The 26,336-nt window shown below is 42.8% G+C and overlaps 1 protein-coding gene across 4 annotated transcripts in view; it reads left to right on the top strand.

Annotated features, from left to right (window-relative positions):
• The window catches only part of PRKAG2 (protein kinase AMP-activated non-catalytic subunit gamma 2), a 213,817-nt gene that overhangs the window by 83,503 nt on the left and 103,978 nt on the right, over nucleotides 1-26,336 (top strand). Inside the window, exon 1 of one of the 4 annotated variants that reach the window (XM_041486357.1) lies at nucleotides 21,378-21,935. The exons of the other annotated variants lie outside the window; for them this stretch is intronic. Within the exon in view, the coding sequence (XP_041342291.1) occupies nucleotides 21,830-21,935 (106 nt within the window). The 5' untranslated portion in view covers nucleotides 21,378-21,829. Of the gene's footprint in view, nucleotides 1-21,377; nucleotides 21,936-26,336 lie in introns of those variants that run through there. 4 annotated transcript variants of the gene reach the window in all.

Here is a 26,336-nt window from a genome sequence, read left to right as displayed (position 1 = left end):
TCTGCAGTGACACTTTTGGGTGAGGTGTGTGCTTGGCCACTGGTACAGCCCCTTCTCTTTGAGAAGTTCACTGCAGAAAAATCCAAGATAGCTCTTTGTGTGCTGGGTTTCTGTACAAGTGCTCTGAAATTTAATAATCAAATTTATTTAATTTTTCATTTCTTTTTTGTCTGAGTATTTCTTTGCAACAGCACTGTTAGACTGACAGCTGAAAACTGAATATGGATTGGGGTGAATTAAGCCTGGCTTTGAGGTGAATATGAATATGAGGCTATGGGGTGAAACTGAATATGTATTGGGGGTGAATTAAGCCTGGCTTTGAAGTGGTGCAGAGGACTTTTTAGTGCTGTTCCCTGTACTGTGATGCTTGGTGAATGCATTCCCTCAGTGCTGCTCACCTTACACCTCCCAGAGCCAGGTGCTTTCTGCAAGTGGAGATTGGCTCCAGCACCAGGACCCAGAGCTGCCTTCAGCCTGCAACAGTCCAGCACTGTGTGTGTATATCAAAGGACAGGAAAGGTTGTTGTGATTTATTGGGATACAGTGGAAAATGTTGGAGCTGGGTGTGATGTCAAAGCAGAGAATAAGAGATGGATACCACCCTGGTTTTGGCTGGGATAGAGTTAATTTTCCTTCTAGTGGCTGATACAGTGGTGTGTTTTGGATTCAGTATGAGAATAACGTTGGTAACTCCACTGGATTTGTGTGGCCAGGTTTTGGTAGTGGGGGGACTACAGGAGGGGCTTCTGGAAGCTTCCCCCATGTCCAACAGAGCCAGTGCCAGATGGCTCCAAGAAGGAACCACTGCTGGACAAGGCTGAGCCCCTCAGCAACAGTGGTGGTACCTCTGGAATAACATAGTTAAGAATGGGAAAATATCCTGCACAATTAAGGATGTACAGCTCAGTACCACCAGCAGCAGTGTGGGCACATGAGCAGTCATGGAACATTAAAATAATTACATTTTAATTGGATGTGAGTGCATTAGTGTGACCTGTAGCTTGCAGTAGGCTTCCACAGAGCTGACACTGATTTCACAGATTTTCTTCAGGGACAACAGGAGCAAAGGGTGAGTGAAGAGGTGCAAGCTGGAGTTTGAGGGGCTGTGAAAAGTGATTTCAAAATTGGCATTGTGGAACTGCTTCCCAGTTTGTTTTAGGCTGGCTCAAAGCTGCAGGAACTGCTCTCATGAGGCACCAGTTGGGGCTTGCCATGTGTGTCACTTTTGTGAGAAGTGAATGCCAAGAGAAAGCAGTGACACTTCTCAGTAAAGCAAACTGAGGTGATCCAAAGTAAGCACAGGAGCATGACCTGCACTGGGAAGAAACACAATGCAGATGACACTTTTCTTGCATGAACTCTCCCTGCACAGCAAAAACATGTACAAATAAATTAGAACAGCTTTATTTCACCAAGTGGAAATCAGGGACCTACCCCTGCAGATAGGCTAAAATCAAGTACCCTGAATATTTTATTAGAAGTAGATGTTTGTATGAATTTTAATTCATTTAAATGTACATTTAAATGTACATTTTTAATGGGTCTGAGTGTCTCATTTGAAGGACATCAGAGCATTTTCCAGTGCTGCTTCCCCTTCTGAAGCAATTGGTTCAAGTAACAAACAGCAATACTCATGACACATTAATGATGCTGTCAGTTTTACCAGTAAAGGGAATCAATTAAAAGGTTTCCATTGACCTAAAGCTTTGGGTTGAGGTGCATGGGATCAAAAGATAAATTTAGCTCAGAATTGAAAGTTGCTTATGGAACATTGAATTGAAAAATACACAGCTTTGAAACACCTTGATGCTGGTGGTCAGATTTGGATCATGGTGAATTCTCACTGCATTTGAGAAAGGAAATGTTTTTCAATATAAAGTTTTAGTGTTCTGCTTCCTCTTAATACTTTTTTCTCCTTCTGGTATTCAATACAATTAACTGTGGTGCTTGAAGCAATCCATAAGGAGGACTCCTGATGCTCCCATAATAATGGTCCAGATGGTATTTCTTTCAAAAGACTGTGAGAAGCAAGGCAGAATGGTTGTCATTTACCTGATTCATTCAAATAATTTATTTTCTTGTAGAACATCTCGTGGTTAGATGATGCCCTCTGTGAGAAAAGCCTATGACTATTCTAATTTTTACCCATAGATGGAGCAAGTAGCTCTCATTTGCAGTTACCCAGGGAAGGAATTGGGGAAACCCTGCCACACTTCTGCCAGTGTGCTCTGATGCCTTGAAGACCTTTGGATTGAAGCTGATCTCTGCTAAAGTTTTTCTTCAAGCATTAGACTGAAGTTCATTGCCTCCCAAGATTTTACTCCATGTTTGTGGTATTTAGGTGGCAGCTTGCAGAGAAGTGAGTTTAGCCCAGGACAGGCAGTTGTGGAGGGCTGGCTGCTGGGCACAGACATTTCACCTTTCACCTTCCCTTTCCTCAAGCTCTTTCCCACCATTACTCTTCAGGAATGTTTTCCTGCAGAATGGCACCATGCAATGGGTGTCCTTCCTCATGCCAGCTGCTGCAATCTGCATTTGGATTTTTTTTTTTTTTTTTTTTTTATTTTTGGCTAAATCAATAAATTCCTCCCATGATTTTGGAGCCTCCCAGCCTTTGGACCACAACTGCAGAGACCCATCAGTTGCAGCCTGCACCAGGACCCTGAGCACTGAGGCCACTTCCAGTTCTCCTGTGTTCACAGTGCCCCAGCCTTCTGAATGGGCAGGCAGGTGGGCTGCAGAGGGAAAGGGCAAAAGGCAGCTTTGATTTGTGTCTGTGACCACTCTGCAGGACAAGTGGGGACAGCTGAAATCAATAAATTCCTCCCATGATTTTGGAGCCTCCCAGCCTTTGGACCATAACTGCAGAGACCCATCAGTTGCAGCCTGCACCAGGACCCTGAGCACTGAGGCCACTTCCAGTTCTCCTGTGTTCACAGTGCCCCAGCCTTCTGAATGGGCAGGCAGGTGGGCTGCAGAGGGAAAGGGCAAAAGGCAGCTTTGATTTGTGTCTGTGACCACTCTGCAGGACAAGTGGGGACAGCTGGGGAAGGACAGGGCTGCTTGGTCCAGATCCACCTTGGGGGGTGATGTAGACTCTTCCCCAGTCAGCCCATGAAACCCAGAAAAGGAGAAAAGCTGTTTGTCTTGCTTTATTCTCCAGTGCTGGTGTGCAAGGACATCTGATCATCCATTTTCAAGCTTGCTTTGCCCTCAGAGGCAGACAAGGGGACCAGCACTCTTCATTTTGGTCTCATCTACACCAGAAAAATGACATTTTGCAGACAAAATGTGTCAGCACTGCTGCAGCTAAGCTGGTGCTGCACACATGGCCAAAGAGCAGCCACGTTCAGCACCATTTCTCCTGCCAGTTACTGATGTCTGCTGTCAGCAGCAGATGATTTGTCTGGGTAAAACGTGCCTATGGTGATTGTTCTTAGTTTATTTGGAGATATCTTTCTATGCGCTTCCCTTTTCACTTCAGTTTCTCATGGTCAGTCTTGTCTGCATAGGGGGAATACATCCAGTATGTTTCTATATTCCTCCCCTCTCTGTCTAGGCAAGAAGGATTTTTCAGATTGTCTTCAAATTTCTAATTATTTATATGCAGTCATTAAAAATAATTTTTAAAAAGTCGGTCCTTAACTTTCATCTGTAGGGTATGGGTCAGACCTGTGACTGCATTCATTCCCATTTTTTATCTCTTTCCTGGGGTTTCAGCTGTGGAACATACTGCAAATAATCAAACTTTTAAATAATAACCAAATTATTATTTCTTGTGATGTATGGACAAGACCTTAGTTTTATATTTGCTCTTTTAGACACTGCTGCTGGCATGAAGGGGAAATAGAAACTGCAGTTTGAACATCTCCAAAGGCTAATGAACTGCTGCTCTTCTTTGTGTCTTCTGATAAAAGTTGTCTGAAGGGCATTGCTGATGTGCAGGTGACTTTTCCACACAGGCAGCAATGTAAGAAATAGTAAAGCTAAAGAGAGTGCTTTGCTGTCTTAAGCTGTCTAATCACAGGAAATCATTTGGAAATAAATTGTGGGGGAAATTTTTGTGGTTGTGGGCTGTTTATATTTAGCTATCTGTATTTTACAAATCTGAGAATATATGTAGGAGCAGACCTTCAATTACATTTATGAGTCAATTTTCCATTTTGATCAATCATTTCAGAATTTGGTTCTTAAGTAAGTATTTGTTTTTAAGTGCTGGAGAAATCCTATTTATTAAGTAGATTTGTTCACACATTTAAAAGTACATTGCTTTTCCTGTTTCTAAGTGAATGCTTGTCCTAATTCCACTGAAGAAGTGTTGTGCATCCAAGATTTTTTGCTATGTGTTTGGAGTCTGGAGGAGTAATAATGACTTAAGTTATCAGATCTAACTTTTACAGATATCATGGATTATCAGCTTCTTAGATAAAGTGCTTGGAAAATGCCTGAAAAATGGGCTGAATAAACATGATAAATGTTAACTCAATCAGTTTTCTGATCTGGGAAAATATGTAATGAAGGAATCTGATCACAAAGCAGAAAAATGCATGGATTGAGGAATACAGTGTGTGTAGTAGAGTGGGTAAAATACAGTTAAATCCCAGGCTCAGGCAGCTCTTATGTAGCCCTTCTTGGGTCAGTGTGAGTTATGACTGAGCTTGATCTGATTTAAAAAATAAAATAAGCCCCATAAAAATGATGGTGAATTGCTGTGCATCGTGAGAGTCAATAGGGCAAGGAGCTGATCACTATCATGTCTCAGTGGATGGGCTTTGTGGAAATGAGCCTTTGCTTTTTCAGCCTTTGGGGCTGTGAAAACATCTTGAAGGAGAGCTCTGCTGATAACCAGTGATGTGACTGAGAGGGTTTTATAGGCTTCACACAGACTCTGCTACTTGCCTGCAAGGTTTTCTAGATTTGTTTCCTGCTTCCACATGTACATTTTCCCATTGACCATAAAGCCAGCTGAAGGTGACATCCCCATTTGTATGGGAAATAACCACGGGCAGGCACTGCAGTGTCCCAGCTGAGCTGCTATGAACCATCACATGAGCTTCCAGCAGCTGCTTTAGCAACTCCTCACTTCCAGCAGTCACTGCCAGAGTCACAAACTGGGCAAGGAGAACCTGGATCATTTGGATTCACTCAGGGGCTGGAACATCTTCAACTTGTGTAGTGATCATCTTCCAGTGGAGTTGTCATTTGTACAACAAATTTAGAAGCAGGTTGGTTGGTTTAGAAGCTGGGAAAAGGAAATGTGGAAAAGCAGAGTAAAAAGTATAAAGCTTAGCATGGTGCCAGGTTGAGGATTTTTTCCCCATTGCCATAGTAAGTCAAATAAATATCAGTCTGAATTAGGAGATCTAGGAAGAAGTCTTTTGTCCTTGTAATTTGACAGAGGTGAAACTGCTGTGGAAATGGTGTAATTCCAGCCTATGTCACTGACCTAATTCCTGTTCCACTGAATCTGTGTAGTGCAGCTGAATCTTTCCATGCTGCTTTCTCTTTGACCAAAGTGAGCTCATGTTTCCTTTGTCAAAGCCAAGTACAACAGAGATGCCACTTTTTAAAATTAATTAGATCAGGATTTTCTAGCCCAGTGAGTTAATTGATTTGAGGTTTATTGTGAGTAGAATAATGAACACATCAGCTGGAGAAGGCTAGAAGTCATGTTCCTAGTTTAAAATGACAGACAAAGTCTTCTACTGATAGCAGAAAACAGGTCTTGGGTCTAATTTTTGGACAGTGATCTATGAACTGTTCCCATCTATCTGAACCTTTCAATAAATTTGATTGATAATCCATCAAAACTTCTGACAAGCTTCCATGGCACAATGTGGGACATACTGAATGAAGGAGAACACTGTGCAAAAGACCCAATTCAGGCTTGTAAAAGCATTTTGTTACTCACAGGCACTCGCATGCATGTTAGCCAGAGGTCCATGCTCCCCAGATTTTGCACCATTTTGTGATTTGCCCTCTCTGTGCTGCACCAGTGTCGTATGAAATGGTTTGTGCTGCTGAGTGGGTGTGTGGGGATGCTCCACAAAAAACGTGCAAAGGATGGGGCAGGGAGATGAGGATTTGTGGGGGTACAGTGAAGCTGGAGTAAGCAAATATGTTGTAGTGAATGTGATTTTGAGAGTAATGCCCTGAATAGAAAACTTTCTGAAGATTTTAGTCAGTAATCTCTGATTATCCATCTCTGGCAATAATCTGTAATTGGTGTTCTCACAGTGCTGCCACTTTGGTCTGCTTGGGTATTAGAATTGTTATCCAGCTGAACAGCTAAACCAGTGCATGTACAGAGCGTTGCTGAAAGATCCAAATGGCAGAAATTAGCTGATTTATGAGAGTCCTAAAACCAGCAGTAATGACTGCTAAATGACAAACCTAAAGCCAGCAGAGAGCTTACAAAGGTCCCTGTGCCTGGGATCTCTAAGATGGATCAGTAGACTCAATCACCTTCCCACCAGGGAAGGCTGGTTCTAGAAAGGGCACCAAGTGTTAATGAAATCCAAGTTTCTTATTTTAGTTTGAAAACAAAACAACAAAAACAAACAAAAAAAAGGCTTGTGGATTGTTTGGTTTTGATTTGTTGTTTTGGATTTTTTCTATATAAACTTTCTGTTATGCCCTTTTCTTTTGCACTTCACAGAGTATTTGAACATTCTTCTGTATCTCAAAAAAACCTCTTGTCTTAGATGATGAAAATATTAATGTGTGTAGTTGATATGTGAAACAAGCACTCAGAGCCTTTGATGATCAACCATCAAAGCACCTCAGTTCTTTAGTTAAATTATTTTGAAGCTGCCTTGGGTTTCCTGTAAGCACACTTTATCAGTTGGCAGCTGGGGTGGGTTTCTTTGTAGTCTGCCTCTTGCAGCATCTCCTGCTGTTTACAGCTCTCTGAGCCCCAAATGTGGGTGAGTGCAGGGTTGGGAGCCCTGTGTGGGTGTGTGACACAGGACTGTGGTGACAAGAGCGTGGGAGCAGCTGTGCCAGGCAGTGCCACACTGTGCCAGCCCAGACTGCACCTCCCTGGCAGCTCCTACAGCACTGTGAAACCGAGGTGCCCTCCTGTGGGCATCCCTCTGCTTCTCCTTCCTGTGTGGAGAGCCTGGCATTGCCTTGCCTGCCTGGAAATCCTTTGGCTTAGGTTTTGAGCTAAAAACCTTTGACTGTTCTCTCTGTTGTTTTGTTTTGTTGCTTTTCTTTTTTTTTTTTTTTTTTTTTTAACCTTCTAAACCTATTAAAACATCAGGGACTAAAAGCATCCCTCCTTCCAAACTGGAATTTCAGCAGTTGTTCAGGAAATCTTCTCCTTCCCAGGAGAGTTTGACATTGCCTTCAGGTCAGGATATGACACTCCATATCAAGGTAGACATTTAATTGTGTTGATAAATGCATGCAATTGAATTTTGGCTGAGGAACACATGTGGAGGTAAGCCATTAATCAAATAGTCTTCAACAGACACCGTTATTTGGGAATACAGAGCATTTCATTTCACTGTGAATGTATCTGCTTCATTGCCTGCCTGAGCTGGGCAGAAGGTCTGGTGTCAGATTTGTTTGCTTAACCTCAGTATAAGGTTTCCAGAGCTCTTCATGTTCACAGTCTTTCCATGAAACTGTTTAATGGTGAGAGAACTGCGCTTGGCAACCTGAGCTGTAGCTCCAACAGGATGAAGCTGTTTGCACTAAAGCCTTTGCTTCAATTCCTCTGTCACACTGACATGCCCCAGAGCACTGAGCATCCAGAGGCCAATACTGCCTTTAATTCCTGAAAAATAGAGGTGCACATCTAAACTGCACAAAGGTCAGGACTTTCTGGAGGGAAGGTGAAAGAATTTAGCATCTATATTAACATATAGCAATTAGCATCTATATTAGTGCTGCCTGCTTTGTGTGTGGTGGAGAAGGGGTGAGTTTGGCCATGTTCAGGGCACCTGGGAGGATTTCTGAAAGACAAGAAGCGCTGAAACAAGTATCCAGCTAAAAGAAATGGGCTTTTGGCAAAGGAATCCTCAGCAAGGCAGCACCAGCCCAAACTTGTTCAGGAGAGTGAACCTCAAAAATGAATGAGTGGTTAGCTGAGTTTTTTCATCTTTTAGAAGAAAGTATTGCCTCTTGCAGCAAAGCTGGTTAAAATGTGTTTCTACCTCCATGAAGATCAAATTTTGCTCTGTTATGTGCAGTTAAAGACACTGGATTTACTACATCTCACTTTTTGACAGTGACACAGGGGAAGATTTTATCACTGGGCTCTGAACCAGTGGAACAATTTCCAGACTTGGGTGCCTGAAATTAATAGTAAATCCTTGCTGAGCCATCTAAGTCAGCTGATCTAAAGAAAAAAAGCCAAGACCTCCTTAAAACAAAACAAAATAAGTAAAAACAAAATCAAAACAAAAACAAACAAAATCCAAAACAAAACCCCAAACAAACAAAAAAAACCCCAAACCCACCAAACCAAACCAAAAAACCAGAAATATTTTGGCTAATTTCAGCAATATTTGCTCATCCCCCCTGTGAAGGTGGTGAACAATAAGCAGTAGTTTCCTACATGGGGATCTAAGTGTTGGGTTTCGTCCTTAAAAGCCAGAGTAAAACCCTTCTGATGCAGTCAAAGGGATAAATTGTAAGTAATGAGGAATATTGCTGATCTGACACCTTGTATGTTTGTGTTCACAGAAATCTTTCAAACAAATGGTGGGGATTAGTGCAAACCCATTTGTACAGCTGTCTAGATTTTGTTGGGTCAGAAGCGAGTGTTAGGTTTTGTCCTTAAAAGCCAGAGGAAAACCCTTCTGATGCAGTCAAAGGGATAAATTGTAAGTAATGAGGAATATTGCTGATCTGACACCTTGTATGTTTGTGTTCACAGAAATCTTTCAAACAAATGGTGGGGATTAGTGCAAACCCATTTGTACAGCTGTCTAGATTTTGTTGGGTCAGAAGCCCAATCTGCAGAAAAATAGGTGGATTATCAGCAAATTCTTACTAATGGCAAGGGAAGACAGGTAGGGAGAGATGTTCTAAATTTAGAGAAATGGTCAAAGCCACAGCTGTGGAGTGACAGATTTGGGCTTTGTTGCAGATGTTAAGAACAGTTTTCTTTTTCTCTATTTTTTGTAGAAATAAAGACCAAAAAAGAAGCTGAGATTTAACATTTTTTCTCAAATTCATTGATGTGTATAAATAATAAATAGCCATTCCTTTGGGATTTATTTGTGATGGGCCACAGTCCCTTGAAGTTTGTTTAAGCAAAGAGGATTTATGCTTTGGTGTTATCCAGGTCATTGGAGTGAAGAATGTGTAAAAAATACTAGAATATGAGAATGCAAATAAGAAGATTAGCATGTCTTATTTCTGCATGTTATATGGAACACCTCCATGTAGCAATAGTCACACATATCCTGTCAGATAAATCCTGAAAGACAAGGCTCTCCTGATTTTTGGGTGGTGTGGGGGGTGTGTGGAGCTTCTGTGCAAGGGAGATGTCATCAGAGGGGTTCTGCCCCATGCTGATTTGTTGCTTTTTCATTTAACCACAGCGTTTAGGGGTGATGAAGAGGGTTGAAATCTCAGATTTTTTTTAAGGGAGAAAGCCCCATCAGCCACCCAATGGTGGCTACATTGGGATTGTCCTCAGCCTCAAAGAGTGGTGCTGGAGGAGCACGTGGCTTTTCCAGAGGTGACACTTGGGGTAAGGTTGTTGGTAATATTGTGGCTGTGCTGGCAGCTGGAGAAGCTGTGGGTGGCTGCAGTCCCTCAGTGACCCAGGAGAGGTTGTGCAGCACCAAGGAAGCCACAAGTGAGAGAAGAGGGGATTGAAAACCCTTTGGAAACTGGCCTTAGGTCAACACTTGTTCCAATCACAGTTTCTTGGCATGGATTTTGTTATTAAAGACATGTCACTGCAATTAAATGGCATTAAAGTCAACCCAGCTGCTGCTGAGGGCTGGCCAGAATTCATGACATTAAAGTCACCCATCATTTTGGGATGAGCTTTGAGGCTGGAGCTCTCTTGGAAGCAGCTGGAAGCCACAGTGGCTGTCACAGGAAGTTCCTACAGCCCCTCTGTTGGAAAGCTGGGATATGGAGACAGTGAACGTTGTCAGTGGAGGAGCTTGCGAAGCAGAATGTGTAAAAACTTCGTGCTGCAGAATGGGAAACTTATATCCAGTGCATGCAGCTGCTTCCCTGGAGAGCCCAGCTACAAGCTCAGGAAAGGGGAATGCCAACAGAGCACTGAGCTACAGCAGCGGTGCCAGGGCTTTGCCATGTTTGGCTCTGGTTTAGCCAAGAGAGACCAGAGAGGATCCAGCTGCCCTGGGCTGGGCTGGGAGCCCCACCTGTGCTTGGAAAAGAAAATTGGAGAGTGTGATTATCAGGACTCACACCATCATTTCCGCTCCTTTATTGAATTCTGTATTTAAGAAGAGGTGTGCAGTGGGAGAAGGCTTTTCTTGTGCACAAGTTCAGTGGGAGCCTCCTGGCACTGCCTCCATACACTGACTTTTGCATCTTCAAGCACATCCAAGTGCTCTGATGGTTCCAGCAACATCAGACTTGGGAAGGCAACAGCAAAAGGCATCACCACAAAATGAGCCTGTTGAGTCATCTCCACCTTTCTTTCCTCTGCCTGTCATTTTGTCCATTCCAGTTTTAAAGCTGAGAAGAAGAAATATTTTTCAGGGCTTGTTTCTGCTTCTAGGTTTTCATCAGGTTTTTTTGTCAATGTCAAGTTTTTCTAAGTAAATTTTTTTGCCAGTGCTTAAATTTTAAAATTTGGAGTGCTACAACAGGAAAGTGTCTTCTCCTCCCCACGAAGCTGTTGAAGTCAACAGCGCCCAAAATCTCATGTCTGCTACCACTGTAATGAGAGGGAAAACAGGATCACATAGAATAGATGAACTTCACATGTTCACACTGCTTTGTGCTTGGCATCAGCTGGGAAGAGTTAAGAGATTGTGGTACCTGTTCTTGTTGCATTTAAGCTTCATTTACCCTTTTGAGATGATGCAGTCATGATGTTTATTGTTAAAATATATGGATTTTTTTAATGAAGAACTGGAAGAGGAAGGAGAGTATACCCTTTGCTTCAGCATGGCTAAACTGAGTCATTCCCCAGTGCTGTAGGCTCTGCAGGAATGGGGACCTAATGTTTGGGGTGGCATTGTTGGAAGACCTCCTTGCCTATGGAAATCCTGTGACATTATTAGATAAATTTAAAAAGTGGCACTAAAGAAAGTATCTGAACAGCACATAATTTCCTTTGGAAAATAACCCCGCAGGTTGCTGAAAACTGCTGTGGGGCAGCAGGATAATTGTGCATTATTCCTCACCTGGGAACCATGTCAGGGACCAGACTGGAAAAATTGTCTGCAGTGGATGTTTTTTACTTCTCTGTCATCTAGCTGCCAGGAAGAGGAGTTTAGGGCTGTATTTTGTATATGAACTTAGGTCCTGTTTCTGTTTCCGTATGAAGCTCTCCAAAGTCCTTCCAAATTCTTTACCATAAAGGATAATAAAACACTGCAGTACTCCATTGAATGGCATCCAGAACTCTTTTCTTCAAACACTAAAGCACAAATCAGATTGGGAGCAGAACAGCAATAAAGGGAAGGACTGGGAAAAATTCCCTTCCCTTTAGAGTAGCTGGATTTTTGCCATCTGTGAAAACCTGGAATCCATCCACTGTAACAAAAAATTAGCAGGTACTTAATAATGCTCTTTTTTCCCAAGACTCCATGGATACCCACCAGTAGTGATTTACTGTAAGCTCTCCATGAGAAGCAATGTTAAATCCTGCTGCCTTCTCCTTTGGAGGTCACGGAGAGACAGCTGAGCAAATCTCAGCAGTGGCAAATGCAAGGCATGAAATACTGTCACTGGGAAAGAAGGAGCCAAGTCTTAATCACATAAACAGATTCTCATATACTTTTGCCATGCTATTTCATAAAGTGTTTATATAACTGAAAAGATTAACCTGGAGGAAAAAAAAAAAGCTAGAAAAAATATTTTTATGGCTTCTTATTTACGGCTTTACTTTGGTCGAGGAATTAGTTTTCATTTTACAAAGCTGAAAAGTGGGGGAGGAGAGAGAAGGAGGGATCTGAATAAGGAGAGATATTTGCACGGATCTCAAAATATTAAAGAAAATCTAAAATCCCAAGGAGTTACTCCTGTCAAGTGCAGACATGCAGGCAAATCTGAGGCTGGAGCAGGACTCAGTATCCAGGCAACGTCAACATTTTTTTGTTAAGCTACTGCCAATGCCGCTGACAGCTTTTGCCACTTTATGGTCACATTAAAAAAAGAAAATGCCTGACATCACTGAAATTCTTAGAAATTACTTTCTTGTCCATCCAGCAGATGCGAGGCTCAGCAGCACACAGCACACGCACATCTTGCAAAAATTCCGAGGGAAAAATCCTGTGATGAGTTCATGGCTAGGAACTTGTGTTTCTCTCCAAACCTGGCACTTTGTTTCCCCAAAGTTTCTTATCCTTTGCCCTGGACACAGATATTTGCTGTGCATTGGGGAAGGAATCGTGTTCAACTGAGCCATTAATAAGCAATTTCTGCTCCTTCACTGAAGGCTGCAGGATTAGAGGAGCCCTTTGCTGTGCTGAGGAAGCCTCCAGCTCTTCTTTCCTTGTTCTTTTTTGCATGGTGCAAAAGCCAAGGAGGTAAACAAGGTTAAGAACTTAATTAATACACTAATAATGCTAATATAGGAGGGGAAGAGGCCCTTGATTCGCAGCCTTGAAGTGGGGAGGCAGGACTGGTGGGTGCAGCCTAGTGGGCTCTGTGCTGTAAAGAAAGGACACTGGTTTGCCTCGTCCTTAGAGAAATGCAAGTGGTTTCATGCTGGTATTGTTAACACAGTGGACTTTTCTTGGAGCTTGAGCAGTTAAAACTGTTGAAGAGCCAGCTTCGTTCTTCACTGTGGACCAGCTCAGGGAGCACCGAGCACTCCCCAGGCACGGCTGCATGTTTTGTGCCCTTGCAGCAGAAAGCAAAACCATCTGTGACATCGGGCAGTGCCTGGTGACAGCAACCAAGGAAACGCTGTGGAGACACATGGAGCTTCCCAGTCATGAAGGGGGGTACCACAAAAACCCAGTAAAAACTTGCTGCTGACATGAAGCTGTGTAGCTGAAGCACATTAGGATGAGATGCGCAGGGAGCTGCTGAGCAGCAGAAAGTCCTTTGGGCTCTCCTGGTGCCCCATATTCTCTCCCATGTTGGATTTGTACAGGCTGGGATGTGGCAGGTTTGTGCAGGCAGGGAGGGTAAAGGCTGGGAGAGCTGCATCCCTCTCTGCTTCCAGTTTCCCCAAAGCTTTGTCCATGAGCCTGAGTGGATCTTCTCCATGTTTTGGTGAAGTTTCATTAATTAATGTAGTTTAAGAGTGTGAATTTTGTAGCAGGTAACTGTAAATAGGGAGAACTGAAGGGTGCAGGGGGAATTTGAAGGGCTGATTTAGGCTGGTGGTGTTGAGGGCTCTGATTCAAAGATCAGCAGGACCTTCCTAGTCAGTGCTGTGCTTGGCACAGGAGCTCGTGTCACATCTTTCAACATGTGCAGGAAAAAAACACTCAGAAATTAATTTAAAGACGTCTTGAGAAGCTCAGTTTTGCTGGCAATGAGCCTGGGTTTTGCTACTGAGGCCAGTGGAAGTTTGGTCTCTTGGGTTGAGGGTTGGTGATTTCTACCCTGCACTTATCCCTCTCTGAGCAGTTCCTCAAGACACAGGAATTTTTGCTGTTTGCCTTTGAACACATAGGTTTGTAATGGATATAGGCAGCAAATAAACAAGGAGGAAAGCCAGAAACCTGTGGTCACCATAAAAATTTACTTCTTCTGCTGTGGGTCTTCATTTTCGTTAAGATTTTTAATTAACTTTCTGGTTAATAGGAGTAGAAAAGGGATTAGTCTAAGCATGAGAATCTTGCAGTGCAGTAACATCTGAAAACAGATTTTCATCTGAAGCTCTCACAGGGATGATGTGGGTTTTTCCTGGCTGTGCAGTTGCCTGACAGCAGAGTTTAGAATAAAACCAAAGTCTATTAATGCCATACTCAGTCCCATTTCAGTGTTTCTTCTTCCCCTCCTCTGCCCTGAAAGGATTTTATTATGACTGGAAACAACCTGCCTGGTTTAAAGGAATATGTGGCTTGGAGCAGTAATTTCTGTTTGTGTCTGTTAGCACAGAGGTTTTAATATTTTTATTTTTGCTCCAGTGATGTGCTTGCAAGCTGAGGGTCAGATTTGCCAGCCTTTATTGCCAGCTGCCAGGTGATGATGGAGTGGTTTTTTTTCCACAGATATGTAATAACAACAAAAGTGTTCAGTCTGGAACATGAGTAGGTTTTTACAGGCTGTTTTAGGCAACCTTGACTCTGAGAGCCAGAACTGCACCAGGTGGGAGAAAGCTCCTAGGCCTGTGTTCGAAATGTGCCCCTGAGAACAGAGGCACCTGAGTGAGGGATGAAGGATGCAGGAGTCTTTCAGGGCAGACCAAGAAATTCAAGAGTCTCTGCTGCTGGATACATCCACAACTCTGTGACCATAACACTGAGCTTCTGCTTTGTTTCTTGATATGGAATTTAAGGATTAGTGACAGTAGAGCTACTGGGTAGAGTACTTTCTACTTTAAGCACTGAAGCCACTGCATCAACTTTGACAAGATATAGGGACCTGATGTCTCTCTACAACAAATTCTGGTCATCTGTGGTACTATTTTAGATAATTTTCAATTTACTTGACAGGGTACAAACAGTACTGTGATTGGCCCAATGTATTGCTAAGCTAAGTCACAAGAAAAGAGATTCCATATTCCAGAAGTCTCTCAGTTTGAGGCTCAACATGCTTTGAGGAAGTGGACAGGGAAAGATGCTGGCTGCAAATTAAGTGTCAGCTGGGATGTGCCTGGGCACTGGTCCTCTGATTCATAAGGGGATCCTAAAACATAAATGACCAAGGAAATATTGTGTAAGGAGTGGCAGTGGTGTTGCCCCTTTCCCACTCTGTTTCTGGCTTTCCAGCAGATCCCCAGGGACACAGCTGACAGCCATTCTAGTCTCTTCCTTTATCATTAGCTGTTGTGAAAAGTTTCAGACTATTTTTTCTCCTGCCAGGTTTTGTGTGTGCGGACTGGCAGATCCAGGAATATTTTCTTGCTGCCTTGTAGCTCCCAGGTTTCCAGCCCTTCTGTCATCTCGAGGCATAAAGACTCAAAGCTTTCTCTAGTTCATGTCTGCGTTGGTCCCAGCCAACCCACTGAGATTTTTCACACAATCCTAAAAATAACAACTCTGAACTTTACAGTGCTTGGTGTTTTCACTCATACAATGAATGAACAGGGAACTTTTCACCACCCAAGCTGTTCCACACTATCCTTTGAATCGTAGGATTGTGGCTGCCACAGTCACAGCAGCTCTTTAGCTAAATCCTGGGGATCCTTCTTCCCAATTTACCAGTTACACAAATTGGTAGAATTATCAATAAATGGGAAATACTTGGGTGGTTTCTATCATTGTGAAGAGTAAAACAATCCAGCTTTCCCATATGTGTTCACTGTCTCTTTCTTTGTCCCTTCTGTATGTTTGGAGACTGTTAAGGTGCCTCTGTACCACCTCAAAAAGCTGCAGAGTCTGTTTTTCTCACTGTGCTTTCATATCTCTTTAAAATCAGTAGTTTCTTTTGCTATCAAAATTGCTCAGTGTGATATGGGTGCAAAAAATGTAAAACAAACCCCATTAAAACAAACAGCAACAACAAAAGCTGGAAAAAGAAACCAGAAAGATTTTCTCTTCCAGACCCTGTGTGTGTGCCAATGTATATTTTCTCCTCTATATTTCCATCTCTTCTGGCATATTTGGAAAACTAATCCTAGTAAACTTCATCTCTCTATATATCTATGTCTATATCTATATCTATATCTATATCTATATCTATCTATATCATTATCTATATATAAGATGGTGATGGTTCCTGAGGTGTTTATCTTTGGAAGTTAACAGAGCTGGTTTGCCAGTTGTTCAGTTATTATGACATTAAAGCATGCAAAGCAATTGGCTTTATTCCTTTCCTTACAACTAATGGTGATTCTGAGTCATTAATTTCTTGGAAAAGTAAAGGTAAAAAATGAAAACCGATCTTGAGGGGATTTTTTTCTGGATTTATTTTCTGTGACGTTTTGGTTTGGTTTGGTTTGGTTTTGGGCTTTGGGTTTGTTTGGTTGGTTTTTTTTTTTTTTGGTTTTTTTTTTTGTTTGGTGGTTTGGTTTTTCTGTTTATTTGCTTGGGCGTTTTTGTTTTGGTTTTTTGTAGATTTGTAATGCTCTGATTTTTCAGTCTCTTATACTCTTCAATATTGGGATAGTCATATAAATTTCACTTTTCAGGCACTGGCCATCCCTAACATATTACTTTTTTTGAGCAATCTCTGTCTTATTTCATTTGCTGACATTCCCTTTGTGATGCATTCAGTGCTGGTTTTAAGACTTTAATTTAAACTGAAGGCCCTACAATGCCCATTTTAACTTTAACATCATTTAATCTGTTTCAATTCTGCATGAGAAATGAAGAAGCAGTAAAGAAAGGAGGACAAGAAGAGAACAAAAAGGAGATTTGTGATGTTCCAGTGAATTCTATCTCCTTCTCAAGGTTTTGTGGATCAATATATTTGAAAGACTTCAGAGAAGTAAGAAGAAAGAGAAGCAAGAAGAGATGAAAAAAGCCCAAGTGGAAAATTCTTCTAAGGAATTTATTATCTCTGCTGTTGCATTATTTTTTTTATTTTGTAGAAGTTACTGCTGAGATGTTTTTCTTTATCTGAGAACTTACTAAATTTTAGAAGTGGTGTTGTCACCAGCCATCTTGTACTTCCTGGATCAAATACTGTTTTGGTGTTTTGAGCACAGCCAGATGGTGATGCATTTAAAAACAGCTCAGTTTTTCACAATAGATGTGAAATTGTTGAAGTGAGTGCTGGAAACATATGCACCAAGGTTTATTAGAAGGATGTGGGGAAATGATAAAATTATCATTTGGATGGGATCACAGTCATCAGTCCCAGCTTATTGCTTTTCTGGGTCTGAAAAAGTGTTTTTCTTACTAGAAATCACCAATATGCCAACACTACCATTGCTGTTACCCCTGTTCCTGCTGGTTTGTGTTAAAGCTCTGGAAAGGTAGGATAGGAAAACATCACAAAGATGCCAGGATGTAATTTATAAGTAATTTACCAAGAGTTCTGGGGAATACAGTGTGCACCTTAGGGGACTGCTGGAAAGAAGTGAAATTAAACTTTTCGATTTTTCTGACAGATTTTTCAGAGATTGAAACCTTTCTTAAAGTACAGTGAAAGCAGCATGAAGTAGTATTAAAAAAGGGGGACGAAAGCTCGTTACACAGAAACACTTGGTTATGATTATGGGAAGTAATTGAGCCCAGCTTGGAGTCATAAACTTGCAGTTCTTTTATGGGGTGTGAGCTGGGCTTGGACCAGATGGAGAAAGTGGTAGTTTGTGTTTCTCTTTGAAAACATAGGCTATATGTTCAGTTCAATCAGCCTGCAAATGGTGCTCAGGCTAAAGAGCCTTTTTGTTATTGTGCATTGCATCACCTGGACTCGAGTGGCTTTTTTTTTTTAGAGCAAAGATCTCAAAGATCTCTTATTTATTTGCACGTTATTTTGAAATATTTTCCACATTTATATGAAATATGGTTGCAGTTAAGATCAGTCTGGTGTTGTAAAACATGTAAGCATGTGCCAGCACCACTGACAGCATTAAAATGTTCAATTTTGCCAACATCATTAGGTAGAGTTTAAAAAATGAAAATTAGAAAAAAAGTCCAGTTTAGGGGAAACTTTTAGGACAACGTGGCAGAGAAACATGATCCATGTAGAAATGCAAGCATGCTTCATGCTTTACCTTTCTGAGCATAGATCTGAACTTTATTTCTCTTAGCAATGACAAAAACAGAGGGCATTTTGAACTAGGAAATTCTCAGCAATGAGGAAAGGGAAATACTTGGTTTTGCTGATTTGCAGTCAGCAGCCAGTTCAAACAGGAATTGTCACTAAGGGGATACATATTTCTCTTAGCTTTCCTGTTTTGAGCTAAATGAGCTCTTAAATTTCGAGAAGGAAAACATTGTTTTTGCCATTTTCACATGAAAATAAATTAGATAGCATTAACTAGCTCCCACTGCCTCCTCTGTATTCTGCTGCTGCATTTGTATATCAGGTTCAAGCTCCTGTTAAAAAGGCAACTGAGAAAATGGTTTGAAATACCAGTTTTTAAAGTATTTTCCCCATGGCAGAGAACTTACACCTCTGTGAAATGGATGAATCAGTTTGTGTTTCAAAGCTCTGATGTCTGGTGGCTGCACTTTGGTGTGATGACATCTTCCATATTTTCTCTCTGGTGACCAAAGCTGAACACTCAATTCTACCTCATAGAACAAACCTTCAAATCACATCCAGAGAAAAAAAGATTTTTGTTACGTTTGTGCCTGAGGAGTCGTGGTAAATCACTGGGGGCAGGTTCTTTTATCCTGAGAGGTGGAGAACTTAAAAGCAAAAAGCATCAAAAAGAGGGAGCCCAGGCAGGGATGGGGGTTTTTGTGCTGATGTTTGGCAGATACAGTGGGATTAGGGCAATGTTTGACACACATACACCAGTGTTTGTTTGCTCCTTCCCCAAAAATAATTTTATTAAGCTGCCCATTGCTTGGTATCTCTCAGAGTGAGTTCATGTAGGATTTTTGGAGGGGCACGGTGTTATCCTTATGCAGCTAAAAAATCATAATATGGGATAACTAATTTGGGAGACTTTAATGTGGCTTGACAAGAGTACATTTCATGGTTGCTTGGAGGGGATGGAAGGGATTTGTGTTTTCAATCTCCAGAACATAGATGGCCCCAAAGGAACACTTTGAAGCACAGCTTTTTATTATTAGTTTTACAAGATCCTTGCACTGGAATCATTAAGAAGATGTAGTACCTGGTGTAAATGTGCAAGTATCTGCTAGACCATTAGCTGTGGGAGACAGACTGATTATACTCAAAACACTTAGTGCTTTTTTAACAAATTACTGTGAAAGTCAGTTGTTAAACAGTGTTGTTTCATTTTCTAGTAGCTCTGTGTAGAAACATTAGAGTCTTGCTGCTTCCCTTAATAAGGGGAAATGAGCCCTCCTGGTGCAATGGCCCTGCTTGAAAAGGTCATCAGTGACTATTTATCCTTGGTTTCCATCAAAAGGGGGGCTGTTTCCATGCTGAAGCAATAGCAATTCTTATCTCATTAAAAAGGGATTTAAATTTTTTACTTTCTGATAACATTAAGTCATTCCTAGCAATCCTTTGGCCACTGAAGTATGAGGAATGCTTTTCTGAAATAGAGGGAGCTTGAGGTTCAGACTGCATTGGGGGTGTAGGCAACACTTCCTGTGGCTTTGGCCAGGTAAAGACTGGACAGGGAACTAATTAACTGTTGTCAAATATGCCAGGAGTGACTCTGGATCAGAAAGGAACGCTGCTGTCCCTGTGCATGGTGAGAGAAGAATTACTAGGCTTAGTTTGCAGCAAGGAGAATCCAGGTTTGGTTTGGAGGAGCTGGTTTTCAAATGGGTAGTACTTATGGAAATAGGTTGAGAATCAGCACTTGAAATGTGCTTGTGGGGAGAGCCAGAGCTTGTCCCAGGGCAGCTGCTGTCTCCGTGGTGGTGCCATGATCACGGCAGAGTGAAGTGCAGATGAAGTTGCACAGGTAAATGTGGTGGCTGCACAAAGCCAGATGGGGTGTGCAGAGCTTAAGGCTTCTCACAGCTACATTAAACCAAATATTTAAGTAGCAGAGACACTTTCCCCTGCTAATTCCTCAACTCATTTTTCCATTTGCTCCTCCTCTGTGCTGGGTGAACAGTGAGCCTCAAGGGAGGGGCTGGAGAAGGGGCTTTGTAAACACACTGTGCTGACAGGAGATTTTATGGCAAGGATTGTTATTTGTTAAAAGCAGCAGGATGTTCACTTGCAGAGCTGAAACAGGGCCACAGAGATGAGGGTAAAAGAAAGTGGGAGGACTAGTCAGAAGGGGAAAGTCTGAGAACAAATTCATGTTAATTATCATCATGCCTCACTTGGATATCAGTTCAGATCCTTGTGTGGAAGATAATTAAGTGTCTTGGTAATAATTTGATTGTTTTGGTTGCTAGGTGAAAGAACAATGGTGTCCTCTGTACTGTCTTCTTCCACGTTCTTCAGGGTAGACCTGGGGGAGCCTCTGGCAGCTGAAGATGACAGAGGAACCTGCTGCCACCTCTGCACATATTCTTGGGGGCCCTGAAGGCCCAAGACATCCTTGTGTTAATGCATATTTCTGAAAACCAGAGCTTGCAAGGAATCTGTGTTGATAAAGGCCTTTTCTCTTCAAGGCTGGGCTTTGTTTTTCTTCCTAATGATATTAAGTCCCAGAAGCAATCATGGGCACAAGGAAGAAGTCATGTTTCTTTGTAGAGGAAAAAGGTGATATAACCTTCAATTCCTCCTAGGAAGTCAAAAGATAAGACTCTCATTTCTCATATAGGGATTGATTTTTGAAAGAGCTGAGCTTCACAATCTAATGGTGTCCAGAGGAAAGGCTGATGCTCTGTAACTTCAAAAAAAGCTTTTGATTTAACAGAGCATTTACTATGATCTTAGGAAGGTTGGCTACGATGGTTTGACTGTGCCTTGGATCACACTTACACCCCTCTCCAGCTGCTCAAGATCCAGCCCACGACGTTCAACCCTTTCCTAAAATATCAGCTCTAAATGTACAAACTCAGAGCCAAACATCATCACACAGCCTGGCTGCTTGGGATGAGCAACAGCCTCGTGCATGTTTGTCTCATTGAAAAGACCACGAGGTGGATTCAGCTGTGTTACAAACAGCTGTGCTGGTGCCTTTTGCTTTGCAGAAAGCGAATTTGGACAGAGCAATCTGCACTGAGCACAGGGAGGGCACGTCACAGAGAAGCTCCAGCTCATCACTCCAGCTACGGTTTCCAGAAGGTATCAGCCTTCTTTTTGTGAATTGGCAGGAGCTGGATCCCATGAATCCATCAGTCATTAGCTGTGGAGGGCTGGGCATTCCGGAGCTCATGGACAGTCAGCTGGGCTCTCCTGTCTCTCCCAAGACCCAGCACACGTGAATCAAAATAGTTGGGTGACGTCACATCGTGGTGCCAGTGTGCCTGGGACACTGCTGCCAGGAATTGTCTGTCCAGGGGTGGTTTCCTTTTACAGCCTGCTGAAAGAGCCGTCATGCCGAGCTGCACGTGACGGTTCCCTTCAAGAGGGCTGGTGGCTCCTTCGCACCGTCAGTGGTTTTTAAACAAGGCAGCTCATCAGGCGGCTCCTGACCTTTTCCACATGGGCTGATCCTCTGGGAAATGTTTTGGTCTCCGAGGCTTCTGACAGCTGATGTATAAGAGCTCTGTGGCTGCAAGCTGGGCAGACTTTGAACTTCTCCCCGTGTCCCCAGAGCCTTGCAGGGCAGCCGCTGTATGCCGGAATTAAGGCTGGAAGCGCCTGGCGGGCAAGGGTCGGCAGCCTGCTGCAGGACAGCTCTCCAGGAGGACCACAGCCAGGCACCTCAGAGCTGAGCTGCTGGCCAGCTGCACTTCTTTTGCAGCCACGCTGTCTTTCTGGAGAGTTCTTTTCTCGCACCTGGGCTTTTGGTGAAAGCAACACCTCGCCTTGCCCCTCTTGCTGGTTTTTTTTCTCCAGCCCCGGGCATGAGCGACAGCTGCTGCCACGCGAGTGCATGTTGCAGCTCATGAAGCGTTTTGGCAGCTTCAGAGGGAGCAAGAAGAGAAAGGAGCGATGCAAAATCTTGGAAAGGCGCCACTCCGACCGCCAGGGCCTGTCTGGTAAGGAGCCTCTGCATCCAGCAAGGAGGGGCACTGCTCTTTGGGAGAGGGTGATTGATAGTGAAGAATTGAGCAACAATGCTGTGCTCCCCAGTTTCACTGACTGAACAATGCATTTGTTGTGTGGGGGTTATTTTGGTGTTGGTTTGCACCAGAGATGAAAATCCCAGCTGACACCTGTAACACACATCAGCCATAACCTTTAGGAAAAGAGTGGTGGTACAGGGAGCTTTGCAGTAAATCCTATGGCATTCAGAAAGGGCTGCTGCCTGATGTCATTTTAATTGAACAATAATAACTAAGTTAGGCTTAATAATATCTATTTAAACATGAATTTTAAGTAGTGAAAAGATTCTTATCAATCTCATAACTAGTGCATTTAAAACCATCTTTCTGATACTGCAGTTATCGGTATAATTGTGTTTGAGTTGCAATCAGGGACTGTTCTCTCTTAATCAAAAGCTTTTCCTGGTCTGAGTATTAGCTCCAATACAGGTGCTGAGGTGTGCATGTCAGACAGTATCTGTGTGTCACACAGGGAGCAGCTGGTCAGGAGAAAAGGGATTTTTCAACAGGATCTGGCTGTTGTCTTACTAAAGGAGAAATACCAATTTTAATGCATTTCCTAATGCATATGAACTAATGGTAGCTGGTTCTATGAAGACCATGAGTATTACTGAGCAATTCTGTTCTGTGACTAAGAGGGTTAAAACTGATGATACACTGAATCAGCTGGATAAGGCTCTCTTTAGAGAGGCTGACATATACAACAGGTAGGCAGGGCTCTTTTACTCTCTATTGATCTGGAGTCACTGTGTCAAATCCAGCAGAATGGTGGAGGTAGGAGAAGTGTTGGACCAAATGCACAATGTGGAGACATACATGGACATTTAGTGATGGGGAATTACAGCTGTTGGATGGCTGGCTGCCCCAGAGGGCTTAGTTTTCTATTTAATGTTTTGCAATTTATATAGTGGTTGGTTGTGTAATTTTTAAGTTGTAATCTTTACAAACACTTCTCCTTTTGTTCCTGTTGTGTACAGTTAAGTCATTTTAAATCTAAAACTGTTTACTCTGTCCTGTTCTGCATTTCCCTAAACCCACGTGAGGGTTTCAGTGGGAGTGGTAGGAAGGTCAAGGTGATGTGAATGAGAAATGACCCAGGTCTTTGGAATTTCACAGTGTCAGCAACAAAGACAGGGTTTATGCAACAAGAAGGGGAATATTTATTTACCTTAAATATATAAATATTATTTATCTTAAAGACGTAAAATTTCTTCCCAAATTTCTGATTAAACCTCCTAAATTCTCACGTAGAATAAATAGAAACATACGTGCAATTTGTTGATTGAATGTTGAATGGCACTTTGGACCACTAATTCATGGTATTATTGTGGTTTCATCAACAGAGGGGAATAGCCAGTATGTGCAAAAGGATTCACTGCTGGAAGCACTAAACATAGTGTTGCATGTCTGCTTCCTCTGAGTCTAACTCTAAACCCTGTTCTCAACTCCCTCCATGGAGAAAATAATTTGTTCTGCACCAAAAAACCTGACTATATGAACTGTACTCTTTGTGACAGAGTTATATAAAAAAATTGGAAGTATAATGCCAGCAGTGCCAAAATACTTGCTCCTTCTTTTCCTTATTCCTATTATTCCAGCTTTGTAGCCCACTCCAGTGATAGACAGCGAGCACCAGGCAGAGTTTTCAGCACAGTTTTTACTCTACAGATTTTGCAGATGCCATTTTTGTAAGAGTGTGACCAGGTCATCTCCTCACACTTCCATCACCAACAGAGAACTACTGAGTCACAAGGGTGGGGAAAATCAAATGGGGTTTGTCTGAGTTACTGCCTTCCTTGGATGCCCTGCTGTGGGGATTGCCTCTGCCATCCCAACAGAGTCTGAGTTACTTTCAGGGAACAGGTTAACACACTTGCAAATACCTTCCCCACATACTCCCACCCCAATGGCCTTAATTAATTGCAGGGAAGTGTCAAAACAAAAGCTCTGCACTATTTGCTACATATAATCTGTATCTTGTAGCTATTAGGCCTCAATAAACACTCTCTGAGCAGCTTTCAAGGGAACTGCTGGCACTCAGCAGGTTTTATGACCAGTGTTAATGTGTGCAGAAGTGCTGGTAGCAGCCAGGCTTGGTGGCTCCTCAGGGTTAATCACACACCAGCACATCTCATTTGGTTGTCAACTACGATCAGGGGTGAGAACTGAATGACAGCAGCCTCCCTGTTGCTAAATGAGCTTGGATTGTATTCAGAAAAGGGATGGAAAAGGAAATAAGAGGAAAATATCCCCTGATATTTACCCAAAAGGGGTAATCTGACACCCAGACTGGTTGAATTTGGAATTTTTGATTTTTCTTGGCCACTTTCTTAAGTGTTTTAAGGAAGAATCTTCCAGTCCTTGTAAATAAGATTGGGCCAATGCAGCTTCTTGGCTTCCCAGGGTTAGATGACATCAGGCCACTGCAACTAAAATTATCAAGTAGTGTCATTCTTCTGTGTATGAGTTGAGCTAAACCCCTTCCCTCCTCTGCACTGGTGCAGAGGTTGCATCCTGGTGCAGAAATAAGGAGTGGCATTGCCAAGGATGGTCATCTCTGTAATTCCCTAGATTTGGAGCCTTACAGTGTTTTTATTCCAAGTGAATAGCAAGGGGAGACCTGAATGCAGACAGAAGCAGAGAACACACAGAGAGGAAAAGGAGAAACACATGAATGAGTACCAGGGGCAAACGAGAGCAGGAGTGAAGGTAGAGATCCCCCAGCTTGCTCTGGGACAGGAGCAGCCAACAGGGAGATCTCAAAGCTTGAGCTGTCCACCAAACAGCAGGGAAGCTGATTTATGCAATAGGATTTTGGCAGGGCTGAGAATAGGGATTACCCAAAATTTCTCCAGCCTCTAGATCACCACTGCATAGTTTCCTCCTTCCTCTTGCAGCTGCTGTGCAGTTCTGGCAGTTTCTCCTCCTGGCAGCTCTCACTGCAGCTCAGTGTGTTGTAAATGGATAGGCTCTGTGGCATTTCTGAAAGGGAAAGATTTTTGACCTGAGAGAGGCTAATTGCTCTGCCCTTTAAAGCACACCATGTATTCCACAAAGGACTGAGTGACGTATGCAAAAGGAGTAATGTTTAAAATGTTTTCTCCCTGCCAAAGTCATGAGTGCCCGGCAAAGGAACCTCTCTGCAGCACATGTGGTTTCCATGAGGCTGCACCAGGGCTGCCTTGTGCTGGGCATTTAACCTCAAAACACTTGTTTTGGAGTCTTTTAGCTGCATGGAAGTGCCCAGGAGCTTCTCTTTGCCCATGCTGCTCCTCTTGGGGTTTGTTACTTTAATCAGGTGGCTTTTAATCATCAGATAGCAAAGCTGAGCCCCAACAAGCCCAAGGGGCTCCAAGAAAACCTTGGTGCAGCCCCTGTCCTGTCCTACCTCAATGCACTCTTGAGGATAATTTCCCTTGCAGTTGTGATAATTAGGTGCATATTAGGACTAAACTAGGAGTGAGCCTGCTGGATGTCTCAGACCCCAGTAAACACAAGTGCAAAAACGCTTCAGCCCTGCATGAATCAGGCAGTCCCAGAGTCACTCCGTAAGCTGCTGAGTGCACCTCTTATCTCAGGTCTCTGTAACCACCATGGAATGGAATGGAATGGAATGGAATGGAATGGAATGGAATGGAATGGAATGGAATGGAGTGGAATGGAGGGTTGCTGAGGCTCTAGAGTGCATCTGAGAGGTGCTGTGGGATGTCCTTAAATACTCAGCCTAAAGGGAAGTGTCTTCCCCTCTCAGTCAAAAACTCAAGGGGCTTCTTCTGCCTCTTGTCATGGTCCTTCCCAGACCCTGGGGGTGGGGTGTGAGTGTGGATTGTGTGTTGAGCAGAGAAATTATGTTCTTCTTTCCCAATAATGGGGATATGGTGACTGTATCCATGATCACCATGTGCAGGTAATGTGCCATGGGATGTGACCAGCTCTCACAGCTGTCCATGGGCAGGGACTTACAGCAAACCAAGGAGTTGGTGCTTCACAGCACTCTCCAAGTGCAAATGAAAACCCAGGGGATAATTCAGCCTGGCTCTCATTACCATTCATTGGCAGAAGCCTGAGAACAGGGGCAGAAAACATGGGAGAAGTGCAGGGTGAAAACATTAAGCACAGAAAACATGATGGAGAAGCAATTGCAAAAAGGAAACAAGACTTTATCTCCTTCTCTTCCAGCCTGGAGAGCTGCAGCTCACCCAGTGCTTCACCCCAAAGTGGGTGGTGCTGCCTGTGGGAGGATCAGAGATATTTATTTTTCTCATTCTGGTGGGATGTTTTTTGTTATGAGGCAGTGGGGGAGAAATCGTTGTGAAAAAATTTCTGGAGAAATAA

This window comes from Pyrgilauda ruficollis, unplaced genomic scaffold, assembly GCF_017590135.1.
Source record: "Pyrgilauda ruficollis isolate IOZ18807 unplaced genomic scaffold, ASM1759013v1 scaffold12, whole genome shotgun sequence".
NCBI lineage: Eukaryota > Metazoa > Chordata > Aves > Passeriformes > Passeridae > Pyrgilauda > Pyrgilauda ruficollis.
This window is presented reverse-complemented; position numbering and strand designations above follow the sequence as displayed.